The sequence below is a fragment of the Caretta caretta genome, chromosome 6 (assembly GCF_965140235.1).
Source record: "Caretta caretta isolate rCarCar2 chromosome 6, rCarCar1.hap1, whole genome shotgun sequence".
In the NCBI taxonomy this organism is placed as follows: domain Eukaryota; kingdom Metazoa; phylum Chordata; order Testudines; family Cheloniidae; genus Caretta; species Caretta caretta.
This window is the reverse complement of record NC_134211.1, coordinates 58,445,474-58,469,977: the sequence shown is the minus strand read 5'-3', so window position 1 is coordinate 58,469,977 and position 24,504 is coordinate 58,445,474. Positions and strand designations below refer to the sequence as shown.

General features: G+C 44.6%; 1 protein-coding gene across 7 annotated transcripts in view; it reads right to left on the bottom strand.

Annotated features, from left to right (window-relative positions):
* ATG13 (autophagy related 13) overlaps positions 1-24,504 on the bottom strand; it is a 49,157-nt gene that overhangs the window by 12,048 nt on the left and 12,605 nt on the right. For 2 of the 7 annotated variants that reach the window (XM_048853563.2, XM_048853567.2), the window contains exons 4-10: positions 21,506-21,625; positions 20,830-20,876; positions 19,625-19,765; positions 8,304-8,344; positions 5,688-5,784; positions 5,239-5,337; positions 4,210-4,303 (exon numbers count right to left, since the gene is read on the bottom strand). In XM_048853563.2, the coding sequence (XP_048709520.1) occupies positions 4,210-4,303; positions 5,239-5,337; positions 5,688-5,784; positions 8,304-8,344; positions 19,625-19,765; positions 20,830-20,876; positions 21,506-21,625 (639 nt within the window). Of the gene's footprint in view, positions 1-1,327; positions 1,427-4,209; positions 4,304-5,238; positions 5,338-5,687; positions 5,785-8,303; positions 8,345-19,624; positions 19,766-20,829; positions 20,877-21,505; positions 21,626-24,504 lie in introns of all 7 variants that reach the window. The other 5 variants (XM_048853566.2, XM_048853568.2, XM_048853562.2 and 2 more) reach the window with 4 other exon arrangements.

The following is a 24,504-nucleotide window of genomic DNA, read 5'->3' as shown; positions in this document are numbered from 1 at the left end:
AGCAATGTTTGTGATTTTATAATAGAATGTTCCTATTCCATAAAAATGATTCTCTCCCCTGTTGCTGTGTGAAAGATCCATACCTACAGGAGAAACCTACCTGACTAGTCAGGGGGAGACATAGAAACTGACTACACAAAGTGTGTGAGAAGCACAAAATAAACGAACAAAAGTAGAAAACAGACATCTTTCTAGTCCTCTTAGGTGTTACTTATAACAACCAGAGATCAAACATTTTCAGACAGAGTGGTGAGATTTTTTCAAGTTAACAGTGTCTCAACTTTAACACTCTTAGAACAAGCACCACGTTACAGGAGGTGCAGGTTCCAGAGCCAGAGGCTACTCATGAGAGAACACTTCAAGCACTATCCACTGATGCCTGTTGTGTCATATGGGTAACAGATGATGGTCTCTAAGTTCCTGCAATCGGAACACGTGAGTAACAAGCAAACATCCTGACTGGGAAAGAGAACTAGGCCAAGATCCTCAAAGAAATTTAGGTACCTAACTCTGATTTCAGTGGGAGTTAGGACCTAAATACCATTTAGGATCTGAGCCCTAGACAACCACAGGTGAAATCCTGTCTCCATTGAAGTTAGTGGCCAATCTCCCATAGACTTCAGAGCAGTCAGGATTTTACCCCAGATGTTTACATTGAAATGCTTCAAAACAGACTGTCATGATGGGGCATTCAATTCATTTTTGCCCTCCAAGACCCTCTAAGACCTTTGCCACCCCTCCCCTTTTCTTTACTCCCTGCCTACTCCAAGAAAAGCTGCATAAAGCTCCTCTATAGCCAGTCAACATGAAGCCTTGTGTGTGCTAGGTGGTCTCTGGGATCACAGGAGGTATGCTGGGCCTCCCTCCCTGCAGAGGTGAGGAATGCTGCTTCTTTCCCAAGCCCCTGCCAGCCGACAAAGCACTGTGCACTTTGATAAATTAAATTTCTTCTACCCACTGCAGTCAAGACCCCTTGATACCTTGACAAGACACTCTCCCCCCTTGACCTCTCAAATGGCATGCATTGGTTGCTTCCTATAGGGCTGCTGCTCAGTGCTATGCTGCAAGTGTTTTTTAGTTTAAAGAGCACTAGAGCACCATTTTGAACAAACAAAAAACCCTGCTATATAAAGAATCACAGACATTGTGAACACATCTAACCAGAATAAAAAGCCCATCCCATTTTGGGCTGACCAACTTCTTCAGCATAAGGAAGCAGCAAACAGATTTATTTCCCAGTGTACACTCTGGATAGTCAAACTTGTACCTTCCTGCATTTTTAAAAGTACTATCAGGCCATAGATACTGTATTCTATTGTGAACTCACTTGATGTGAAAAGGCCAGTCCCATCATAGGGACCTTCAAGGTGTCCATCACCACAGGAGGAGGGGTCTGAAAATGTGCCTTAGTGACAGTAAAAACACACTGTGCACATACACAGACACACAGAGGAAAACAAGGAAGGAAGAAAGAGAAAAGGACTTGAGAGAAGAACTGAAAAGAGTTGGATGAACTGAACACTAATGAGGAGCATCTATGGCCAGAGCAATCAGACAGCTTTATGCATGGTAAAATTCTCAGTATGGCCAGAAATTCATTTAATTTGTAAAGGAGTCAGTCTTGCAGTGAACCACTCCCCATCACAACTCCAGAGAGAATTAGACATAAAGCAACTGCCAAAAGCTCCATTGCACAGCTTACTAGGACTGCTAGCCAGTTCACCAAGACTAGGCTGAGGGGCTCTTAGGAACAGTTGAGACTGATTTTGATTTGAACACATACAAGTTGTCTATATTTTGATGGTCTCCCCTTCAGATGTAGCTAGTCTTCCAAAATTGTAAATTCTGAGGGGCAGGGAACATGTCTGTGTGTGTCCCTGTGCAGCACCCAGCCCAATGGGGCCCTGATCCAGGCTGAGGCGTCTGGGCACTACCATGATCCAAATCATTTTTATACCAGAACACAGCAAGTGGAGCAGGGTCTTAAGTGGAAATTGGCAATCTGTGGCATTAAAAATTGTCTAGCAGAGGGTGCCTGATGTGAGAGGGGTGGGCCATCCATGGGAATCTCACCGCACCAGGTCTGTCTCCCAGCTTCCTGGAAGCACAGTTCAATTGGAATCACATTGGCAGGTACAATCCCTGAACACTTTGGTGTTCTCCACGGAAAATACAATGCAGGGTAGTCTGCATCTTTTCTAGTAAACTCTACAGGGCTAAAGGGAGGAGGATGTATTCCGCCAATCTTGTGTTTACCCCCTCCCAATACATGGATGCCTAGATAGGCCTATTGAGGTCCAGCAGCAGAGTGGCTGAGCCTCCCTTCCACTCAGTAGGAATGTGGGATGCAGCTTGGGGGGGGAGGCCACAGTCTGTATGTACAGAATCCAGTGCACAGACAGGTCTCAGTACCTGATCTGGACTTTTAGATGTTTATAAATATATAAAGAGGGTTTGCCTTTTTTCAATGTAAGTTGTCCCCTTATAGTGCCTTTTTAAATGTTGCCTTTGGCCAGAAAGATTGACAATTGCTTTACATCTGATCATATTATGTATGTAAATTATAAACCATGGAGCACTGGTACCAGAGGCTGCTGTTAGTCACCAATCCTCAAAGCACTGATGGTTTCATAGAGCTTTTCTTCCGATATTAGAAAGCTTCATGCCCTCCAGAAAGACGACCGGTGGCAATTTATTTAGCACCATTGTTACTATTATGTAACTAACTCTGGCTATGAGTAACTGACATAGGGACCAGTACAAATGTTCTCATGAACATTAATATGTATTAACACCATTTATTGAAAGGCAGAGAGCATGGGGCTCAGCCTCAAACAAGTCTCTTGTGCTGGACATCTAACAACCAACAGCTTTACTCCCTCAGACTTACCATGAGCACTCCCTCTCTGATTCAACATTGCTGGGTGAACTGGTCATCAAAATATCAGTGAGGCACAAGAGAGGCCTCTTGAGATGGATTTATTACTACATTTATCAAAATTAAATATATTTACTAGTAGTTTGTCAGATTGATCACCTTGAGGCAATAAGTGACCCCAAAGCAAACTCATTCAAATGAGAAAAACGTTCTCAAACTGCATTTCACTCTTGACCATAGTAACACAGACACATCAGAAATGGACTAGAGATCTTAAAGTTCACCAGAGATACTTAATTTTGTGGACAACTGGACTGAATGTTCTTGAACTTCTAAAGCTACAGGAAAACAGATAATCTGACCTAGCTTTAGTCAGAGAGCTATAGAAATTACAGACAGGAAAAAAAAGAATGAATCTGGTTGAAAAGGGGGCAGAAGACTGCTAGAAATTTTGAAGTTGTTTTCATTTTGTAGGGTTCAAAATGGACCCATTTTCTGTTTTTTGCATTGTTTCCAGAGATATTTTAAATGAAAAATGTTATGCAAACGTTTCCATTTATTGAAAACTGTGTTTGCAGTAAGAAAATGCAGATTTAAATAAACAAAAATGGATAAATTTTTAAAAAGTCTCTAAACATTTTTTGCAAAATTTTCTATAGACATTTTTTCATGAACAGTTAAAAAATGATGAAAAAGACCCTGTAATGAGTGGAAAATTTCAACCAGCTCTAGAAAAGTTCCCATATAATTCACACCAAGGATCAATGCAGAACTGTTCCCCATCAGGTACTTGCTAGTGTTTGTCCAGTCTAGTTTTAGATGCTCCAAGTGATAGGGCTTTCACCCTTTCCTAGAATAGTTCCACAGCCTAGGAGACTGCAAAGTAAGGTAAGTCTTCTCCTGATATTCCTGAGAGTCTCCCTCCCAATTCGAGGCTATTACACCTTGTTATATTGCCTGGCCTTATCTGAATTCATTTGTCTCTTTGTAGTGTTTATCCCCTGGACATATCTGTAGACTGCCGTGTTCCTCTTCAGTCATTGCTTAGCCCAGATACACAATTTAGTTTTTGAATCTTTCCTCATAAATCAGTCCCTTCTGTCCCATGAAGTCTTGTTGGAATTAGCATCCACCTGGGTTTTACAAAGAGGGGAGCAAGGTCTGGGCAATACATATGTATAAGTAAACAAATTTTAATTACAGAGACTGAACACACAGCATACTGCTGTGAGACTGTACACCTGCTACTTCAGAGGACATATGCTGAGCTGCACTAAAGGGAATTAGTTGTTCAACTTGCCTTTGGGACTGAGGAGCTCATTTTCTCCTACCTGGGATGGAGGGGAGGTGGAGAAAGAGGTAGTGCACACTTCCTGGGAGTCTTCCACTGATGGGTATGCTGCCCCATTGTCCTCACCAGTCGTTCTAGAGCAGCAAGAAGAGAGAAATTTCATGATAGGAATATTCCATAAGCCAAAAAGAAATAATGAAAAGTATTCATAGATTCCAAGGCCAGAAGGGACCATTGTGATCATCCAGTCTATTGAGTGAGACTCAGATGCTGCAGGAGGACAGAGTATTTGGGCGGAGCTGAAAGAAGAATTTACGAAGGGGCTCGGATTCTTTCGTTGGCAGGGCTGAAGAGAACACTGCCAGGAGTTTAAGTCCTTTGGGCTTTGAACTTTCCAGAGGTTCTCCCTGAAGAAGGAAAAGGTGCTTCCTCTTCCATCTGGTTTCTTTTTCCAAGAGAAAAGGTTTCGATGTACTGACCAACAGACCCAGCTTTGTTGCTGGTAGAATCCCTGAGACCAATACCAAATATTGTGTCATTGCTCTTGATTAGATCATCATCACAGGAATTTTAGAGAAGGCAAACTTCATGCACTTATTTCCTCCATTCTTACTTACATGTGTACCCTGCTGCTGATGAAAAATCTCAACCCTGTGGGCTTTCCCACAGTGATACCCACCTATGTGAATTCCCACAGATGCATGCTTCCATGACCCCAGGTTCTGTACCAAGTGTCTTGCATGATAACTGGTACACTTTCCCTTCTGTACAATATGCAATCAGATAACTCCATCACTGACACAAAGGAGATTGCACCCTGACTGCTAAATGATCTAGAATGTTACAGCAAGGAGTTAGGACCATTGAGAATCCTCTGAGGCTAGCTGCACTCAAACCTCTAAACCTGAGGGGGAAATGCTGCCTTTCCTTACATGCTCCATTTCTAATAAGAGTGACACTGATCCTGCAGTCCTCCTCTACGCCCAGTCAGCAGGTACTAGAGAAGGCTCTGTACTTGGGCATAAGAAAGCCTTCATTTATAGCCCATGACCACACTCTGTTTCCTCACCTGTAATTGCACGGGTGCATGGGTGAGGAGCTGGGGTAGGGACGGTCCACAAAGTGATCAATGATAATCCCCATGATAGGTGGGGTCCTCTCAAACTGCCTGTAACACAACAAGCATATGGTGTTATTCATAAGACTGGCTTCCCCTCTCTACTGCGTCCCCACTCGTTCCCAAAGAGTCCCTTGTATCTGTTAATGGGGACCAGAGCATCACCACAATTCAACCCTGCAACTCCAAGCATGAACCAGTGACATGGTGTTCTGGAGTCTGGCTCAGGGCTACCCAAATACTCCCCCTCTGCAAGACCTGAGGATCCAGGAGGATGTTTAATGTGGGACTACCTAAATTGGAATGAGGAAATGTGAGGAAGAGATTTAAGGGCTCAGGGAATGAGAGGTTTAATGTTGTTTTCTTGGAAGATGCTTTTTGGGCTGACCACATTTCCTTACCTGGTTGAAATGAAGGCCAGGTTGATTCTGTAGGCACAAGACAGAGTGATGGTGCCCAATGGGGTACCCACTGTTCCAACACGGACTGTCTGGAAACCTAAAAGGGGTAGAAGAGTGGTTATCAGTTTCACTAGCTTCTTATGATGGTCATAAAGGTTGATTATTTCTATTCCATACACCCGGTCTGGATTAGATCTTCCTAAACTTGGTTTCATTAATCCCTCCATTTTGAGCTCTGAACAAAAACACGAAGGAAAAACACCAGCAATATGTTGTCTTGTGGTATCTGTCTTACTGTCACCCTCACCTGCTTCACTGCCTGCAATTCCAGTCCTGGCCCCACACATAGCTTTGCTAATGCCCCTCTTTCGTGAATGGCATCACCTACTGCTGTTCCAGTCCTAAGCCACACAGATGCACCTCAGTTCTACTATTTCAGTCCTGGACTGCTAGAGTAGAAGTGACCATCATCGTGAACATTCTCAAAAGTTCTAAGGATAGGCCTCCCTGGACAAGGGTTATGCCTTGAGTCAGTAGAGGGCTTCTCATGCTAGGGGTAAGGTTACCAAGGGTAGGGATCCATGGGCTATGGTTAAGCCTGTGGTCTTTAGGGATCCCTGGCCAGGGCTGCTAAGGGCCCAGCTTCCCAGGCTGGAGTTAGGGTTTCTAAGGGTTGGCCTCTCCAGACTAGGTTTAGACCTGGGTTCAGTGGAGCTCCCTGGGCTGGGATTAGGATTACTCAGGGTAGGCATGTCGGGGCTAGTGTTACGCCTGAGGTCAGTAAGGCACTCCAGGCTGGTGTTACTAAGGTAGTGGTCCCTGGGCTAGGGTGACCAGGTGTCCGGTTTTTGACCAGAGCACCGAGCAGAAAAGGGACCCTGGCGGCTCTGGTCAACACCACTGTTAAAAGTCCAGTCGGCAGTGCTACGGAGCTAAGGCAGGTTAGTCCCTATCTGTTCTGGCTGGCACCATGGCCAGCAGGTTTGGCTCCTTCGGGGGGTCGGGGGGGGCCACAGGGCTCCGCATGCTGCCCCCTGCCCTGGCTCTGCACTCTGCAGGTGAGAGCAGCGCGTGGAGCCTCCTAGCACCCCCACCTAGGAGGCGGACCTGCTGGTTGTTTGCTGCTTCCAGGGCGTGCACAGCATGGTGCCAGCATAGGCGCGGGAAGTAGGGGTGTGGGTGCTGCTTCCCGCGCCTATGCCCTGCTCCTGGCCCTCCGTCCCCACAACCCCTCACCTCAGCACCTCCACTACTAAAAATGTTCGAGCGCCACTGGGTGCCAGGATAGGCACGCAGCCTGCCTTAGCCCCCCCCGCTGCGCCACTGACCGGGAGCCACCCGAGGTAACCCTGCGCCCCAACCACCTGCCTTGAGCCTCTCCCCAAACCCAGAACCCCCTCCCGCACCCTGAATCCCTCATGTCTGGCCCCACCCTGGAGCCCTCACCCCCTCCCACACCCTCAACCCCCTGCCCCAGCCCAGTGAAAGTGAGCAAGGGTGGGGGAGAGCGAGCCACCAAGGGAGGGGGAATGTAGTGAGCGGGGGGCATGGCCCTGGGGAAGGGACAGGGCCTCAGGCAAGGGGCAGGGCTTGGGTGTTCAGTTTTGTGTGACTAGAAAGTTGGCAACCCTACCCTGGGCTATCACTAGGCTTGGGGCTTGTAGGGCTCCTCTGACCAGGGTTAGGATTACTAAGGGTAGGGCTCCATGGGCTAGAATTAGGCCCGTGGCCAGCAGGGATCCTCAAGGTAGGGATAGGGTTACTAAGGGTATGACTCTTCAGGCTAGAGTTATGCCTGCGGTCAGCAGGGCTTCCTGAGCTAGAGTTAGGATTGCTGAAGGTAGGGGTCTCCAGGCTAGGGTTAGGATTACTAAGGGTAGGCATCTCTGGACTACAGTCACACTTGGATTTAATGGGCCTTCTTGAGCTAGGGTTAGGGTTACTAAGGGTAGGCTTCCCCAGGCTAGGGCGACACCTGGGGTCAGTAGGGCTCTCTGGCCTAAGGTTAGATTACCAAAGATAGGGTTCCCAGGCTATCAATAGGCTTGGAACCAGTAGGACTACACTGACCAGGGTTAGGTTTATTAAGGGTAGACCTCTCTGGCCTACATTTAGGCCTGGGAACACTAGGGTTCTCCATGCTATGGTTAGAGTTACTAAGGATAAGTATCTATGGGCTAGGGTTATGCCTGGCATCAGTGGAGTCCCCAGGCTAGGGTTTGGGTTACTAAGGGTAGGGATTCCTGGGCTAGGAGGAGTCCTGTGGCCAGTAAGAATCCTCAAGCCAGGGTTCAGGTTACAAAGGGTAGGCCTGAAGCATAGGGTTATGCCTAGTCAGTAGGTCTCTCCAGACTAGGGCTAGGGTTCCTAAGGGTAGGCCTCTCTGGGCTAGGTTTACAGCCTAGGATTAGCATTACTCACAGTAGGGATTCTCAAGCTAAGGTTAGTGTTAATAAGGCATAGCTGTCATTTTGTAACATCCATTACAGATAAAGCAGAACAGAAATTACTTGTGAACTGCAGGCCTGGTCTCCTTATAACACTAGGATACCATTACAAAACCTGACAATTTGGGAGAGACACATCAGCTAGTTTATGTCCATTGCACAACCATACCTTCTCCCAAGCCGCTCAGCTGCACTTCCCCAAAGTATATCCTACGAGGGAAAGAAGAGAGATAGTACATCAGACACTATCTACCCAGAGGCATAAAACTAAATACATTTATACTCCTTATTAAAACCATAAGGACTGGAAGGATCAGAGCCATCTTTCCTCTTTAGAAGGTACATTCCACGTGGCAAATCGTGCTCGGACTGGCTAGAAAGCCTGCTCCCAAAGAGTCTGCCAGCCAAATGGCTAATTCCATCCCATCAGATGAACACATACAGTATTGTTTGAGGAAGGAGAAGGAAAAGGAAAAGACATCAGAAGCATCTGTTGTAAGCTGGGATAGGATCTGATCAGAAAGGAAAGAACAGATACTTAGACATATCAGAACCCACTTCCTATTAAAAACATGATTTCTTTTTTAAAAAACCCTACCAACTGGCTCAGTGACCAATCTACAGATCCATGGAAGACTGAGACTCAGAACTGACTTGGGATTCCAGGCCTGGGGAGCTGCCTATTCCAAGTCCTAGTATTGGTGCTTATCTTACTACATACAGGACACTAACTTGATGTGATGGGGTGTTCACACCACACAAACCCTAAGGTAGCCCTAAAGGGACCAATTAACCTTTCTGGCTGCACCTGGGGGAGAGTCAGGCTTGATTGATAAGCACTAACTGAAGATGAAGCCCAGGTGTCCAGGAGCAGGCTGGGCTTGTAAAAAGTCAGGAAATTGACAGCAGAAGGGGACTAGGTGGGCTGGCCAGCCTGCCTGGATGTTGGAACTGGGCTGAATGCTGGTATCTGGCAGAAGACTCTGAGCTGCAGGAGTAGTCTGGTGGTGGAGGGCTGTCGCTGGTGCTGGTCCTTGGCTGCAAGTTGAAACTGACAATGGAAGCAGGGGGAGAAAAAGAGAAAATCTCCTTGGACTATGAAGGAGAAGCAGCGGGGGACAAAGAGTGGTCTCAGAACAGGGGGAAACGAAGTCTTGATATGTCAGGATTTGAAGAAGGAATGCACAGAAATGAAAAACAAATGCAGGATAAAAGTCAACATTTCATAATTGTCAAATAAGTGAGAAGATGTGAAGGTAAGAGATGTTCACCACTTTTCTTTATCCATTCCATTTTCAGGGGGTTGTGACATACAAAGAGCTAAAAGAATGCAGGGCGGAGATCTATTGATAGACTGTACACATCAGGAGCAAGTTGAAAAACTTCTTGAATCTGTAAGCTTAGGGAAAATGAAAGTTACTTGTCAATTGCCTAAATTCCTGACATAAGCAAAAGGGGTTATGTAGGGAATATGGTTAGGATTCTCTGAGGATATCACAAAAAGAGTACAGGCAAAGATAAACTATTGTTTGTTAAACAGCTACTTAGGAGAGAGGCAGAAAACTGGCCATCTACAGAGGGATCAAGAGGCATAACACTTAAAAGTGGGGTATCAATATTTCTGGGTTAAACCATATATTCCCTCCCCCGTCTTCTGCCATGAGGTGCTGTAATTGCCACATAGAAATGGCTGTCAAAGGTTTGACTAAGGGAACAATGAGGTACAGTAAATGTGAAGGAAGTCACACAAATGACAACTGTGTAGAAAGAACAGAACCTAAATGCAACAATTGTGAGGGAAAGCACAGTGCAGAATATAAAGGATGTTCAGTAGCAGAACAAGTTAGAGAAATACAAAATATTTAAATAATTTAAAAAGTGTCATCTGCGGAGGCTACGAAAAGATACCCAAATGCAGAAAATAGAAAAATACTCAAGTGAGAGAAAAGATATACAGGTGCAGCAGAACACATCTCTAGTCAGGAAAGAGAACGAACCCTGGTCTACACTAGTAGTTGAGGTAGAGTTTAGCAGCGTTAAATCGATTTAACCCTGCACCCGTCCACACGATGAATCCCTTTTTTTCTACTTAAAGGGCTCTTAAAATCTATTTCTCTACTCCATCCCCAACAAGGGGATTAGTGCTGAAATCGGCCTTGCCGGGTCAAATTTGGGGTAGCGTGGATGCAATTCGACGGTATTGGCCTCCGGGAGCTATCCCAGAGTGCTCCATTGTGACCACTCTGGACAGCGCTCTCAACTCAGATGCACTGGCCAGCTAGACAGGAAAAAGCCCGCAAACTTTTGAATCTCATTTCCTGTTTGACCAGCGTGGCAAGCTGCAGGTGAGTGCAGAGCTCATCCGCAGAGGTGACCATGATGGAATCCCAGAATCGCAAAAGAGCTCCAGCATGGACTGAACGAGAGGTACGGGATCTGATCGCTGTATGGGGAGATGAATCTGTGCTATCAGAACTCTGTTCCAGTTTTCAAAATGCCAAAACATTTGTCAAAAATATCCCAGGGCATGAAGGACAGAGGCCATAACAGGGACCCAAAGCAGTGCCGCATGAAACTTAAGGAGATGAGGCAAGCCTACCAGAAAACCAGAGAGGCAAACGGCCGCTCCGGGTCAGAGCCGAAAGCATGCCACTTCTATGATGAGCTGCATGTCATTTTAGGGGGTTCAGCCACCATTACCCCAACCGTGTGCTTTGACTCCTTCAATGGAGAGGGAGGCAACATGGAAGCAGGTTTTGGGGACGAGGAAGAGGATGATGATGATGATGAGGTTGTAGGTAGCTCACAGAAAGCAAGCAGAGAAACTGGTTTTCCCGACAGCCAGGAACTGTTTCTCACCCTGGACCTGGAGCCAGTACCCCCCCGAACCCACCCAAGGCTGCCTTCTGGACCCGCCAGGTGGAGAAGGGACCTCTGGTGAGTGTACCTTTTTAAATAGTATACATGGTTTAAAAGCAAGCGTGTTTAATGATTATTTGCCCTGGCATTCGCAGCCAGTACAGGTACTGGAAAAGTCTGTTAATGTATCTGGGGATGGAGCGGAAATCCTCCAGGGACATCTCCATAAAGCTCTCCTGGATGTACTCCCAAAGCCTTTGCAAAAGGTTTCTGGGGAGGGCAGCCTTATTCCTTCCACCATGGTAGGACACTTTACCACACCAGTCCAGTAGCACATGGTCGGGAATCATTGCAGAACAAAGCATTGCAGCGTATGTTTGCTGGCGTTCAAACAACATCCGTTCTTTATCTCTGTTATCCTCAGCAGAGTGATATCATTCATGGTCACCTGGTTGAAATAGGGTGCTTTTCTTAAGGGGACATTCAGAGGTGCCCGTTCCTGCTGGGCTGTTTGCCTGTGGCTGAACAAAATGTTCCCCGCTGTTAGCCACGCGGTGGGGGGAGGCAAAATGCGACCTTGGAACGAAAGCACATGTGCTATGTTAACAGCAAGGCTTACTGTGAAAGAGTGTGCCCATTGCTCTATAAAATGTGTCTTTTTAACTATCACTGTCCCTTTTTTTCTCTCCACCAGCTGCATGCATGTGTTTCAAGGATCACAGGATCTTCTCCTTCCCGGAGGCTAGCGAAGATTAGAAGGCGAAAAAAACACACTCGCGATGAAATGTTCTCTGACCTCATGCTGTCCTCCAACACTGACAGAGCACAGACGAATGTGCGGAGGCAGACAATGTCAGAGTGCAGGAAAGCACAAAATGAACGTGAGGAGAGGTGGCGGGCTGAAGAGAGTAGTGGCGGGCTAAAGAGGAGAGATGGCGGCAGCATGATGAGAGGAGACAGGATTCAATGCTGAGACTGCTGGAGGATCAAACTAATATGCTCCAGCATATGGTTGAGCTGCAGGAAAGGCAGCAGGAGCACAGACCACTGCTACAGCCCCTGTGTAACCAACTGCCCTCCTCCCCAAGTTCCATACCTCCTCACCCAGACTCCCAAGAATGTGGGGGGGGGGGCCTTCGGCCACCCAGCTACTCCACTCCAGAGGATTGCCCAAGCAACAGAAAGCTGGCATTCAATTAGTTTTAAAGTGCTGTGTGGCCTTGTCCTTCCCTCCTCCACCACCCCTCCTGGGCTACCTTGTCAGTTATCCCCCTATTTGTGTGACGAATTAATACAGAATGCATGAATGTGATGCTTACAGGGAAGTAGAGTGAACTAAGGTGGGGAGGGGTTTATCAAGGAGAAACAAACAGAACTTTCACACTGTAGCCTGGCCAGTCATGAAACTGGTTTTCAAAGCTTCTCTGACGCTCACCACACCCTCCTGTGCTCTTCTAACCGCCCTGGTGTCTGGCTGCGTGTAACCAGCAGCCAGGCGATTTGCCTCAACCTCCCACCCCGCCATAAACATCTCCCCCTTACTCTCTCAGAGATTGTGGAGCTCACAGCAAGCAGTAATAACAGAGGGAATATTGGTTTTGCTGAGGTCTAACTGAGTCAGTAAACTGCGCCAGTGCGCTTTTAAACGTCCAAATGCACATTCTACCACCATTCCACACTTGCTCAGCCTGTAGTTGAACAGCTCCTGACTACTGTTCAGGCTGCCTGTGTGTGGCTTCATGAGCCATGGCATTAAGGGGTAGGCTGGGTCCCCAAGGATAACTATAGGCATTTCAACATCCCCAACAGTTATTTTCTGGTCTGGGAATAAAGTCCCTTCCTGCAGCTTTTCAAACAGACCAGAGTTCCTGAAGATGCGCACGTCATGTACCTTTCCCAGCCATCCCACGTTGATGTTGGTGAAACGTCCCTTGTGATCCTCCAGTGCTTGTAGCACTATTGAAAAGTACCCCTTGCAGTTTATGTACTCGCCAGCTTGGTGCTCCGGTGCCAAGATAAGGCTATGGGTTCTGTCTATGGCCCCACCACAGTTAGGGAATCCCATTGCAGCAAAGCCATCCACTATGACCTGCACGCTTCCCAGGGTCACTACCCTTGATATCAGCAGATCTTTGATTGCGTTGGCTACTTGCATCACAGCAGCCCCCACAGTAGATTTGCCCACTCCAAATTGATTCCCAACTGACCGGTAGATGTCTGGCATTGCAAGCTTCCACAGGGCTATTGCCACTCGCTTCTCAACTGTGAGGGCTGCTCTCATCTTGGTATTCATGCACTTCAGGGCAGGGGAAAGCAAGTCACAAAGTTCCATGTAAGTGCCCTTACGCATGCAAAAGTTTCGCAGCCACTGGGAATCGTCCCAGACCTGCAACACTGTGCGGTCCCACCAGTCTGTGCTTGTTTCCCGGGCCCAGAATCGGCATTCCACGGCATGAACCTGCCCCATTAGCACCATGATGCCCACATTGCCAGGGCCCATGCTTTCAGAGAAGTCTGTGTCCATGTCCTCATCACTCTCGTCCCTGCGCTGACGTCGCCTACTCGCCTGGTTTCGCTTTGGCAGGTTCTGGTGCTGCATATACTGCTGGATAATGCTGGACAATGTTTTTGCCCCATTAGGCATTGGCATCTCAACCCAGAATTCCAATGGGCTGTGGAGACTGCGGGAACTGTGGGATGGCTAATCACAAGTGCAACACTCTGGAAGTCGACGCTAGCCTCAGTACTGTGGAAGCACTCCGCCGAGTTAATGCACTTAGAGCATTTTGTGTGGGGACACACACAATCGACTATGTAAAAACGGTTTCTAAAAAACCGACTTCTATAAATTCGACCTAATTTCGTAGTGTAGACATACCCTGAGAGAGTTATGGGAGATTGTGTATTGCTTGTAGGTAAAGGGAAATTTATAACATTAATTACAGAAGTAATTAACTGCATCTTGCTGATGGGTTGGGGGGGGGAAGCAGAAAAGATTAAAGTCATAGCAAAAGCAGTAGAAAAATATCTAAAGATAAACAACCTCTTGATTGACTGCATTCATGTGATTTTTAAATGAAGGCAATAATACAACCTAAACAACCTGGTTTTAATGATCCTTAGTTGGAATGCACATGGACAAGAATTTAAGAAAGCCATCTTTGAAATGGGAAAGAAGCCTGATGTAACATGTGTGCAAGAAATATGGGTAATAAGTAAGCTTATGTTCAATTTACCAGGATATGATATACCCTGGAGAGATTAAGAGGCTACAAAAGAGGGACTTAGTTACATTAAAACGGATATGCAGAAACTAAGGTTTGAATATAATGCTACTGAGATTCCCATGCAGAACAGAAACCATTAAATACAGATTTATAGTGTTTATACAGTAGAACCTCAAAAATATGAGCACCAGAGTTACAGACTGACTGGTCAACCGGACACCATGTGAAACCGGAAGTAACCAATCATGTAGCAGCAGAGAATTTAAAAACAAAAACACAAAAAAAGCCAAGTACTGTACTGTGCCTGTATTGCATCTTAAAGATAAGCACATCTGGGCTACTGGTCCCCACCCTACCCACGGGAGACAGCAGAGCAGGAGCATTGCTGGGGTCTGCGCAGCTCTCTCTCAAACCCCCAATGGGACAAGGTGCAAACTCATGCCAGGGCTGACTAGGTTGCTCAGCTGCTGCTGAGTCCTGGCTTTGAGTGTCAGCTACTGGATCTGGAGCCTGAACGGCACTTTGTTCAGAGTTGCAAACATTTCAGTTACGAACAAACTCCATTCCCAAGGTATCCATAACTCTGAGTTTCTACTGTAATCCAAATAAACTATTTTAGAATTAGAAAAAACAGTCAAACAAACAGTCATAATTTGCAGAGACTTTGATAGTCATACTGAGCTATGCGGAGATAAGAAAATTGATCTAAATGGTAAATGCTTAGAACAATTTGATATGCATAACCTGGTAATATTGAATATAGGAACACCTACTAAATTTAATTTAATGGATGGATCTTTTTCAGTTTTGGATTTGGGAACCACAGCAAATAATACATAGTAAATGCAACTGGGAAATTCATAAAGATGACAGAATAGGAAGTGATCACTTCCCTATGCTGATTGAGTACCAAAGCCAAAGAAATGTAGAAAAACACAGAGCTCCAAGCTGAAATTTTCAAAAAGCTAACTGGGGCCTTTTTAAGATATAAATGTGATGAATATTTATGTAGTAACTGTGCAAGTGACAACTTGGGAGAATTCTATAACATAATAAAAGGAATTACAGCAGCAACTAATCTGGCCATCTACAAAACATGAAATTGCCTACAACTCAGAAATCCCATTCCCTGGTATAATGAAGATTGCAAATTAGCAATCAAGGAAAGAAATAAGGCAGACAAGCAAGCAAAACACACAATGAACAGTAAAGACTTAATGAATTATAAAAGATGTAAGGTAGTAGCGCAAAGGATTATCAAAAAGACAAAAAATTGGAAAAATTTCTATAGGAAATGATACAAAGATTCTCAGCTTTCAGAAATATATAAGCAAATTGAGTGCATGGAATTCAAAGTAAAAGTAAACCTATACCTGATCTTACTGGAAACAATGATATTGAGGTCTCCAACTTAGGAAAGGCAGCCATTTTAGCAAAAGACTTCCAAAAGGTCAGTAGTGATATGAATTAAAGCAATGAGTTTTGTGAGAAGAAAAAGATGTATTGAGAAAAACGGTGACCAATTAAATGGCTGGAGAGAATATACTAATGGTGTGCTAAACAAACATTTTAAAATGCAGGAGCTTATTGCAGCCATTAGAAAAAGGAAAACTACAGCTCCAGGTAAAGATAATATACATAATGAAATGCTCCAGTACTGGTCAGAAGGGAGTTTAAAGATTCTATTGTGGTTATAGAATGATATATGGGAAAAAGGACTGGGGCCAATAGCATGGAAACAAACATTGGTAATACCAGTTAAGAAACCAGGCAAGGATCATACAAAACCTGATCCTTATGGGCCCACTGCCCTCATACCATGAGTGGGAAAAATCAAGGAAAAAAAATTATAAATTTAAGGCTTGTGGAATACTTAGAGAAAATATTTATAAACTAAGTATTATAACTGAGATACAAAGTGGTTTCAGCAAAGGAAGATGTACAATTGATCATATAGTGAGACTAGAACTGGATGTACAAAAAAGCATAAGGACTAAGAACTCTATGGACATCGAAAGAACTAAGGACTTCCTGGACATCGAAAAAGCATATGATATGCTATGAAGGGAAGGCCTCCTATATAAAAATAACCAAAATTGGAATTAACAAAAGAGGACATGTTGGTGGATAAAGCACTTTTTAAGGGACAGAACGACACAAGTCAAAGTGGGAACAGCTTTAACCAAAACCTACAAGCTTACAAATGCAACTCCACAAGGAGTATTGTTAGCCCTTCTTTTTTTCCATTATGATAAGTGACCTCCTGGAAAGTGTGCAGATGGGAATAAGTATTTCCCTTTTCACAGACGACTGTGCTATATGAACTAAGCATAAAAGACTTGAAATAGCTGTGGAAAAGAAAAATGAGGCACTCCAGAGAATTTCCAAGTGCAGAAATTATTGGAGATTTAAATTCTCACGTGCAAAAACTAAGGAAATGTTTTTAACCTGGAAGAAAATTAAGGAAGACTGGGACTTATTTCTTTATGGTGAAAAAATTCAGAACAAAAGTTTTGTTCCTAGGAATAGTGCTTGATAAAATGTTAACTTGGAAAGGTCACATAGATAACACCATACGAAAATGTACAAGTAGGATGAACTTACTTAAAAGGCGTAGCTGGAAACAAATGGGGTGCAGATAAGAAGGTATTGATAATGTATAGTGAAGCATTGATAAGACCAGTTTTAGACAATGGATGCCAAGCTTTTGGTTCAGCCTCAGAAACAACTCTTAGACACCTGGAACTGCTCCAGGCCCAAGCTCTGCGACTGGCATGTGGTGCAGTGTTTACCTCAGTAATGTGTGCTGCAACTAGCCACTGAAGAGGGACCTATCAATCCAAGGATGAAACTATTAGATCTAACCTTTTGCACAAAGGTAAAAGGGAATCATGAAAATAGAAGTATGAGGATTGCCGGAAGCCAAGTAGACAAAATGATATGGATTGCCACACATTTCCTCATACTAATCAGAGTAAAAATGGGAAAAGGAGATATGTAAAAAAGAAATATTGAGAGAACTAGAATTTTTTAATCATGGGAAATCAAATTACAGCTGCAGTTATTCCCCATTTGTGGATTTGGAATTGTATGTAAAAAACCAAACCAAGAGAAGAAAAAAATTCACACATTAGGACTAATCAAATTTCTTAATTTATTTAGAAAAAATGAGGCCAGCTTTGCCAAATCTATGCAGACAGATCAAAAGATGACAGCATGGGTAGAGTGGAAACAGCCTTCTGTGCTACTAGTCTTGGAATCCACAAATTTAAAATGCCATCAAATTATGGGACCATTCTGAAAGCTAAACTAATGGGCATAATGTTGGCACTGAGCTGGGTAGGAGATGCGTGACCAGCTACAGCTGCAATTTTATCTGACTCCTTGTCAGGCATTATGACAATCAGAACAGGGACTTTGGAAAGTAGAAATGACAAGTGAAATAACGTTTCTAACTATGGAAACAATGCAAGCAGGTGTCTGTGTAACAATAGCATGGATTCTTATGCACATCAGAATACCTGGAAATCAGATGGCTGACAAAAGGATATGAAATGGCTGACAAAAATACCATGTGGAGGTGGATATTAAGATACCCTTAAGTAGAGGAGAATTTAAAAGTGTGATCATGAATAAGCTTGCAAAGGAATGGCAAAAACTATGGGTCAAGGAAACAAAGGGACAAAGGTTTTATGACATACTCAAAAAATTGGAGATAATACTATATGCCACAATTATCATAATGTGAAGTAGTCATTTTTAGAGAGTGTTAGCAGGTCACTGTGCGTTAAATAGTAAGTTAACCTGATTAAAAAGACAAAGATGGGCTGAATAATATGCACAAAACCAAAGAAACATGTTCTATGGCATTCTGGGCAATAGTCTACAGAAAGTAAGTTTCTTCATAAAAAAATGTAGCTGGCTTGGAATCAAAAAAATTTCCCTAAACGGAAATGGAATGATTGGGTGGGGAGGGAGGGATTAAAAAAATGGCTAAAATGAATGGAGAAAGTGGCGGTCATAGCCTTGTGGGATGACACTGCTGTGCCTCAAAAAAACCAAAAACAAACAAAAAAAACCTATGACAAAGAAGGGGGTTGCAGGGAGAGAGTCTTTCAGTTGTTCTCTGGGCATAGAGAAGTGGGTAGGAGGAAACCTATGGGGAAGAAAAAGCCCTGGGATCCCATCCTGTCCCTGATGGAAGGGATTTACCCACAGGGGTTGTAGGCAAAAAAGCCTGTGGAAGGCAGAGTAGGAAGAAGCCCAGGGAAAGAGCAGTGAGGGTTGAGACTGCTTAGACCTTGGCTGCTGATTATAGGGTCCTTGGGCTGAAACCTAGAGTAGCAGGCAGGCTCAAGTTCCCCTACCAGCCACTGGGAAGTGGCACAGGACTGGTGAAGGTGGCATCTGGACAGTTGGTCCAGCGAGATACTGATACACCAGAAGGGAAAAAACTATATAGTGATCTGGCCAGATGGCTGAGTCATGAAGAGAGAGCACCCTGAGTGCTGGAGAGTGAAAAGGACCACAGGGCGAGCAAGTGGCAGAAGGGGGCAATAGACCAGACTAGAGTTTATCCCCAGACCCAGCCACAAGGAGGCAACCTCGGTGGTGAGTGAATCCCGTTACACTCTGTTACCTGCACATTAAAGAAACAAGCAATGTGGGCAAGAACAGAGAAAAGATGAGAATTTTGTTAAACCTCACAACTTCTGTGCCAATCATGGTAACAAACCTGTGACTTTGCAGTAGCTTCAACTCACCACCCCAATGCTCTATACAACCACTTCCTGAGGTCAAAAAGAACGGGATTAGGCCAGCAACCATCCTACCTCAAGCTGTGAGCCCATCAAATCTCACAAGCTAAGTAGGGCTAAGCCTGATTAGTATTTGGGTAGGAGACCTACAGGAAAATCCTAGGAGTTGCGGGAAGTGGCAGTGAGGATTTAAGAAATGACCTTCTTCCAGAACTAGCTTTTTAAACTGTGTTCTGTATGAATGTACTTGAGTGTCCAATTTGTGCATGCATTTATTGTGATTCTATATATGTCTTTGGTAATTGTTTGCCAAAATGACCAGTTACGCAATTAACTGTTCAAGTGCATGTACAATTATTGTGTGCATAAGTCACATATACAATTACACACATTTTTCAATCTGTTCTCCAGCATCCCAGGGTGGGTTGGCGAGCTGCAGCTGGAGGCGCTGTGCTACAAATCAGATATAACACTGAAGTCCTGATCATTAGGGATCTATCTATCTATCTATCTTTTGGCAATTTTTGCATAAGTTTCAGATATTGGCTTTGGTTTTTCTAGCCAAATTCCAATTGAGTAGCTGGATTGTGTGTGCCTAAAAGTCTCCTACTGTTTCAGTTCAGACACAGAATATCAGTCTACATTACCTGTACAGTATTACGTATTCATGGCCCTGTTTCCTGGAAAGTCTGTAGGCTGGAGTCACCCTGGTTATAGCAAGCAAGGACTTCAGCAGCAGAGACAGCCTATTGTACACAGTGTACGAAACTTTGATTTCTTTGTCACACCTAGAGAGCACATAGAAGCAGTTAGACCAATGTTTCCAGCCAAGCAATGCAAATTTACACCAAAAGGGAGTTGGGCCAGTAATCTAATACTTGCTTAAGAGTGAAAGACAGACCTGAAATAAAGCATCAGGATGGTAATCTGTATCTGGGCTAGCAGGCCAAGACTCCTATTCCAGTCCAGGACAAACAGTAAATAGTGATTCTGTAGAACTCACTGCTGCAGAAGGTATAGGGCCTTGTACTAGAGAGGGGTAACTTTAGCATAATTAACATTTGTAGTTCCTGGGTAATTGAATTTCATGCTTGACAGCACACACTGATTGCCACAAGGGACCAAGAAAGAATTAATTTCTAATCCTCTTCTCTGACGAACAGTAAGCAGCAGGAGAGGGGCATTGTGCATGGGGGAGGGGCTTGTCTCTGAAACATCACGAGTGGTATGTCTGACTTGAAAGACCAATGATCTAATATGGCAAATCTTACATTCCCTTGTTACTTCTCAGTTTTGGAGAGGGTGGGAGAAACAAAGAATACAAAAAGCAAGAGCTATGAAAAAGCAGATGACAGTGTTTCCCTTTAACTTAACTGATGGAAAGTACAAAAGCAGGACTTAATGCCAACTTTGCCTCCAAATTCCTTTACACACAGATCTTGAGAATCAGTGTCGGGTACATAATACTGGGATCCTGAAGGGCTTATTACAACTCTCGCTGCACTTGAAAAGAGAATATTTTGTCTTTTTTCTCCTTCTCCATGGTCTCTCCATTCCCACTAGGCTGCTGCTCATTGTGATGTACATGTCAGGGTGCATGCCAGACAGCACAGGACATTGAAGCAGAGCATGACAGCTCCAATTGCTGGTTAAAGGCCCCTCATATGAACCTCTCTGGAACACCTTCTGATCTGCCCTTGGCAACATCTTGGAATGCTGTTAAGCTCTTCCCCATAGCTTTTCCAGTTTCAGGTGAGGTCCCCTGTGTGCTCAATCGTTCAGTCAGCCAGGAAAAACTTGCTCATTTGATTAAAAAAAAAAACAAAACAAAAATTGAGGAACACACACTTACTTTTCATTCATTTCTAGACACCAGATTTCCAGCTCCATGGAATCTCCCTGCATCAGAGAAAGGATCAGGAACATAGCTCATTTAAAACAAACAAGCTCTTTCACATTTCATTAAGAATCAGTTACAGCAATGTAGCTCTAAGGCAGTGGTTCTCAGCCTGTGGCCCAATCAGCACAGAGCTGCGGCCCATGTAACATCCTCAGGGCCATACAAGTAGTATTGGATGTGGCCCACAATGGTAAATAGGTTTAGAACCATTGTTCTAAGGGAATGTATTTTTCCTGACTCTTGATTCTTTGTAAACAGATGGTCATTATTTCCTCATTATATGCATGTGCTAACAAGGACAGGACCCAAAGATATCTTACTGTGGGACAAGGGAGCCCCATAAAAAGTAGGATGGAGGCTGTACTCAGGACATGCTTACATCAGAATGGCTTAGCTCCCAAGGTGAGCTAATAAGCTGATTTTGCAGCTCTCCCACTAAGCGTTTGGCCTCACCAATTTGCAGTGAGATTTCCCTTTAGTTGTAAAATATGTTCATTTTCAGTGGCATACTAGCACACTGCAGGTCTAGAGAGATTTTTACATGGCCTTGGGCAAGAGAATAAGAGCTTAGGCAGGTAATTTAAGGGGCAAGTCAGCAAATGGTGATGTATCTTGACTGGGTTCTTACCTCAGAGGTTTTGAGAGAGATCTCTACACACATTGACCGTCCAACAGCAGGTAGCTGTCCTGCCAGGGCTTTCTTTGCTTCATGAGTTACCTCTGGTATATCTTTGATTGCCAAGTTGAACTGCAAAATGAAAGAACTTACTTTATTTTTCAGATTCCTTTGGAAAACCTGTCCAGTGCACACTGCAGACAGACTCAAGTTAGAGCAACCTGCTACAAAACAGATTAAAGAGGTGCCCACTCTAACAGTTACAGAACAGACTATTGAGGGTGAATACATATTTAAGCCTGACAGAAGCCTTCTGTGAATTTTAAGAGTCTGGTCTGATAAAATTTAACAGCGTAAGCATAAGTAGAACTGTGCATGTGTAAGAAATTGCAGAGTAATCATGTCTGTGAGAAAACTAAAAAGCTAGAAAAGACTCATTTGAACTAACACTAAACCTGTACTGACAGGGGAGGAGAGTTAACGTGGAAATGAAAGACTATGATGTATGTATAAGAAAAGATAACAAAAAGTTATACATAAGTTTGTGTAATACAGGAAGGTTGAAGTTGTATTCTCCAGTGCTGGAGGTGACTGATGAAATTGTCCTGATGAGCTTCCCACTTGTAAGTAACTGACCACCATGTGCTGAGTGTTTTGCCTTAATAAAGATTTGTTATACCCATCTGCTGAGAAAGTGAATCTCATTCCAACGTTCTGGTGAGCTACGCAGTTTGTAAATTGGGCTAACAGCCAATATCCCAGGGACTGCGACCTAAGGCTATTGAGGGGTTTAAGGCATTTTTAAGGGACAGCGGAGTCGCTGGAGAGATATGTAGACAAGACATGGTGGGGGTCCCCTTAAGGAGATGGACATCCTCACAAGACAGAATCTGCTTGAAGTGGGGGCTAATGTGCTTGAAAGCAACTTTTTCAGCAACAAAAAGGTTGCTGAGAAAAGGGTAAAAGACACAGTTCAGGGTGAGATAGCGACCACTAGAGCTTTTGTGAAACAAAATGGAGCACTGAAACTGGAATTCAGAAAATAAAAACTCAAGTTAAAGAAATGCAGAAGGGTGAGACACAAGAACTGATAGACAAGGTCACTGAGCTACGAACTTTGACTGAGAACGCTCAAGAATGTGAGTCTCTTAAGGAGCAGAATGATGTTCTGCAACCACAGCTAGAAGCAGTGCAATTGGAGAATACAGAACTGACAGGGGCTTTTAATCAGACAGTGAAACTTTTGGAAGAAGGAAGCATTAATGAGCACAGTGTTGTATTGTCTAAGGAGGCTCCACCTCCTCATAATCCACTTTTTCCTTCCTTGAGCAATCTGGACTCTAAAGCTGCTCTTATGGTGCCTGTTCCAGTGGAGCCTATAATCATGTCCACAGTCCAAAACAATCAGGGTGGTACCTGTTTAGAGGTGAAGGTTAAAAACCTTTTACCAGAGGAGATAGCCCCTTGCTCCAGAAGCACGGAGGAAGTGTTGAAGTGGCTTCTGAAAACTAGAGAGCAGGTTGAATTTTGTGATCTGACTAGAGGGATAGGAGAGGATTTTACAAAAGGGAGTTGGCTCTGGGGTTTGGCTACGTATTCCACAGGGCTAGAGAGGCTGGATATAGTGGCAGTTGCTGTGTGCAGAGCTTATCTGAGTTTTATTCTGGTCTGATGCAGCAATCACCACCATTGTTGCTGTTAAGCAGAAACCTAAGGAGCCCCCTGCCAAACACGAAGAGCGACTTTTTTTTTGCTTGTTCTCTGGTCATGAATAATCCATTTTGTGATGATTCAGACTACCCACAACTTGTTATCGATGGGCCACTTCCAGAGGTTAGAGAGGCAGTTAAAATGGTATTTGAGAGGGGCTGAACTAATGTTCAGGTTGAAAAAGCAAAATATTTTTACCCCCCAGGACATGGTGAAAAGCACAAAGACCCTGTGGATGAGGCTGAAGCATACAGGATTGAAAGTGGCCAGGAATGCAATTCCAAGGGTAGTACAGAAACCCCTGGGTATGGTAGAGTGTGTGGCAGAGAGAAAGGAGGTGGTTGTGAGCACCCATGGATCCCCTTTTATGAGGAAGAGAGGTGCAATGAGGAACTGGAGGAGGTGGTGTGGAGGCTCCAAGAGGTGTCCTAGGGAACAGGGAGCAGTCTGCTGGCTGGAACTGCTTCGTCCGTCCCTCAGTAGGGATACTGAGCCTCCTCCCACTCATGCAGGATCCTTACCCACTTCACCTTGGATGAGTGGGAATGCCACAACGTATTATCAGTTATAGGAGACATCCATAAACATGCTTTGCTTGATAGTGGAGAATCCGTCTTGTGACAGGGTTGGGTCAGATGGCTACAGGAAAGTGATAGAAGGCAGATATATTAGCCCCAGGTTAAGTAGGTCCTTTTTCCCTGGGTAAGGTAACAGGGAAGGTTCCAGAACAATCAGGAACTTTCTGGAAACAATTAAGGCAGACAGGCTGATTAGAACACCTGCAGCCAATCAAGAAGCTGCTAGAATCAATTAGGGCAGGCTAATCAGGGCACCTGGGTTTTAAAAAGGAACTCACTTCAGTTTGTGGTGTGCGTGTGAGGAGCTGGGAGCAAGAGGAACAAGAAGCTGAGAGTGAGAAGGCATACTACTGGAAGACTGAGAAGTACAAGCATTATCAGACATCTGGAGGAAGGTCCTGTGGTGAGACTAAAGAAGGTGTTGCGAGGAGGCCATGGGGAAGTAGCCAGTGAGTTGGAGCTGTCACGCAGCTGTTACAAGAGCCACTGTAGACAGCTGCAATCCACAGGGCCCTGGGCTAGAACCCGGAGTAGAAGGCAGGCCCAGGTTCCCTCCATCCCTCCAACTCAATACCGGAGGAGTTGAACTGGACTGTGGGTTCCACCAGAGGGGAAGGTCTCTGACCTGTTCCCTGAACCACTAGGTGGATCAGCAGAGACTGAGGGGATTCTTGTTCTTCCTTTCTGGCCAGTGATGAGGCTAACTGAGTGAACGGCAGATTT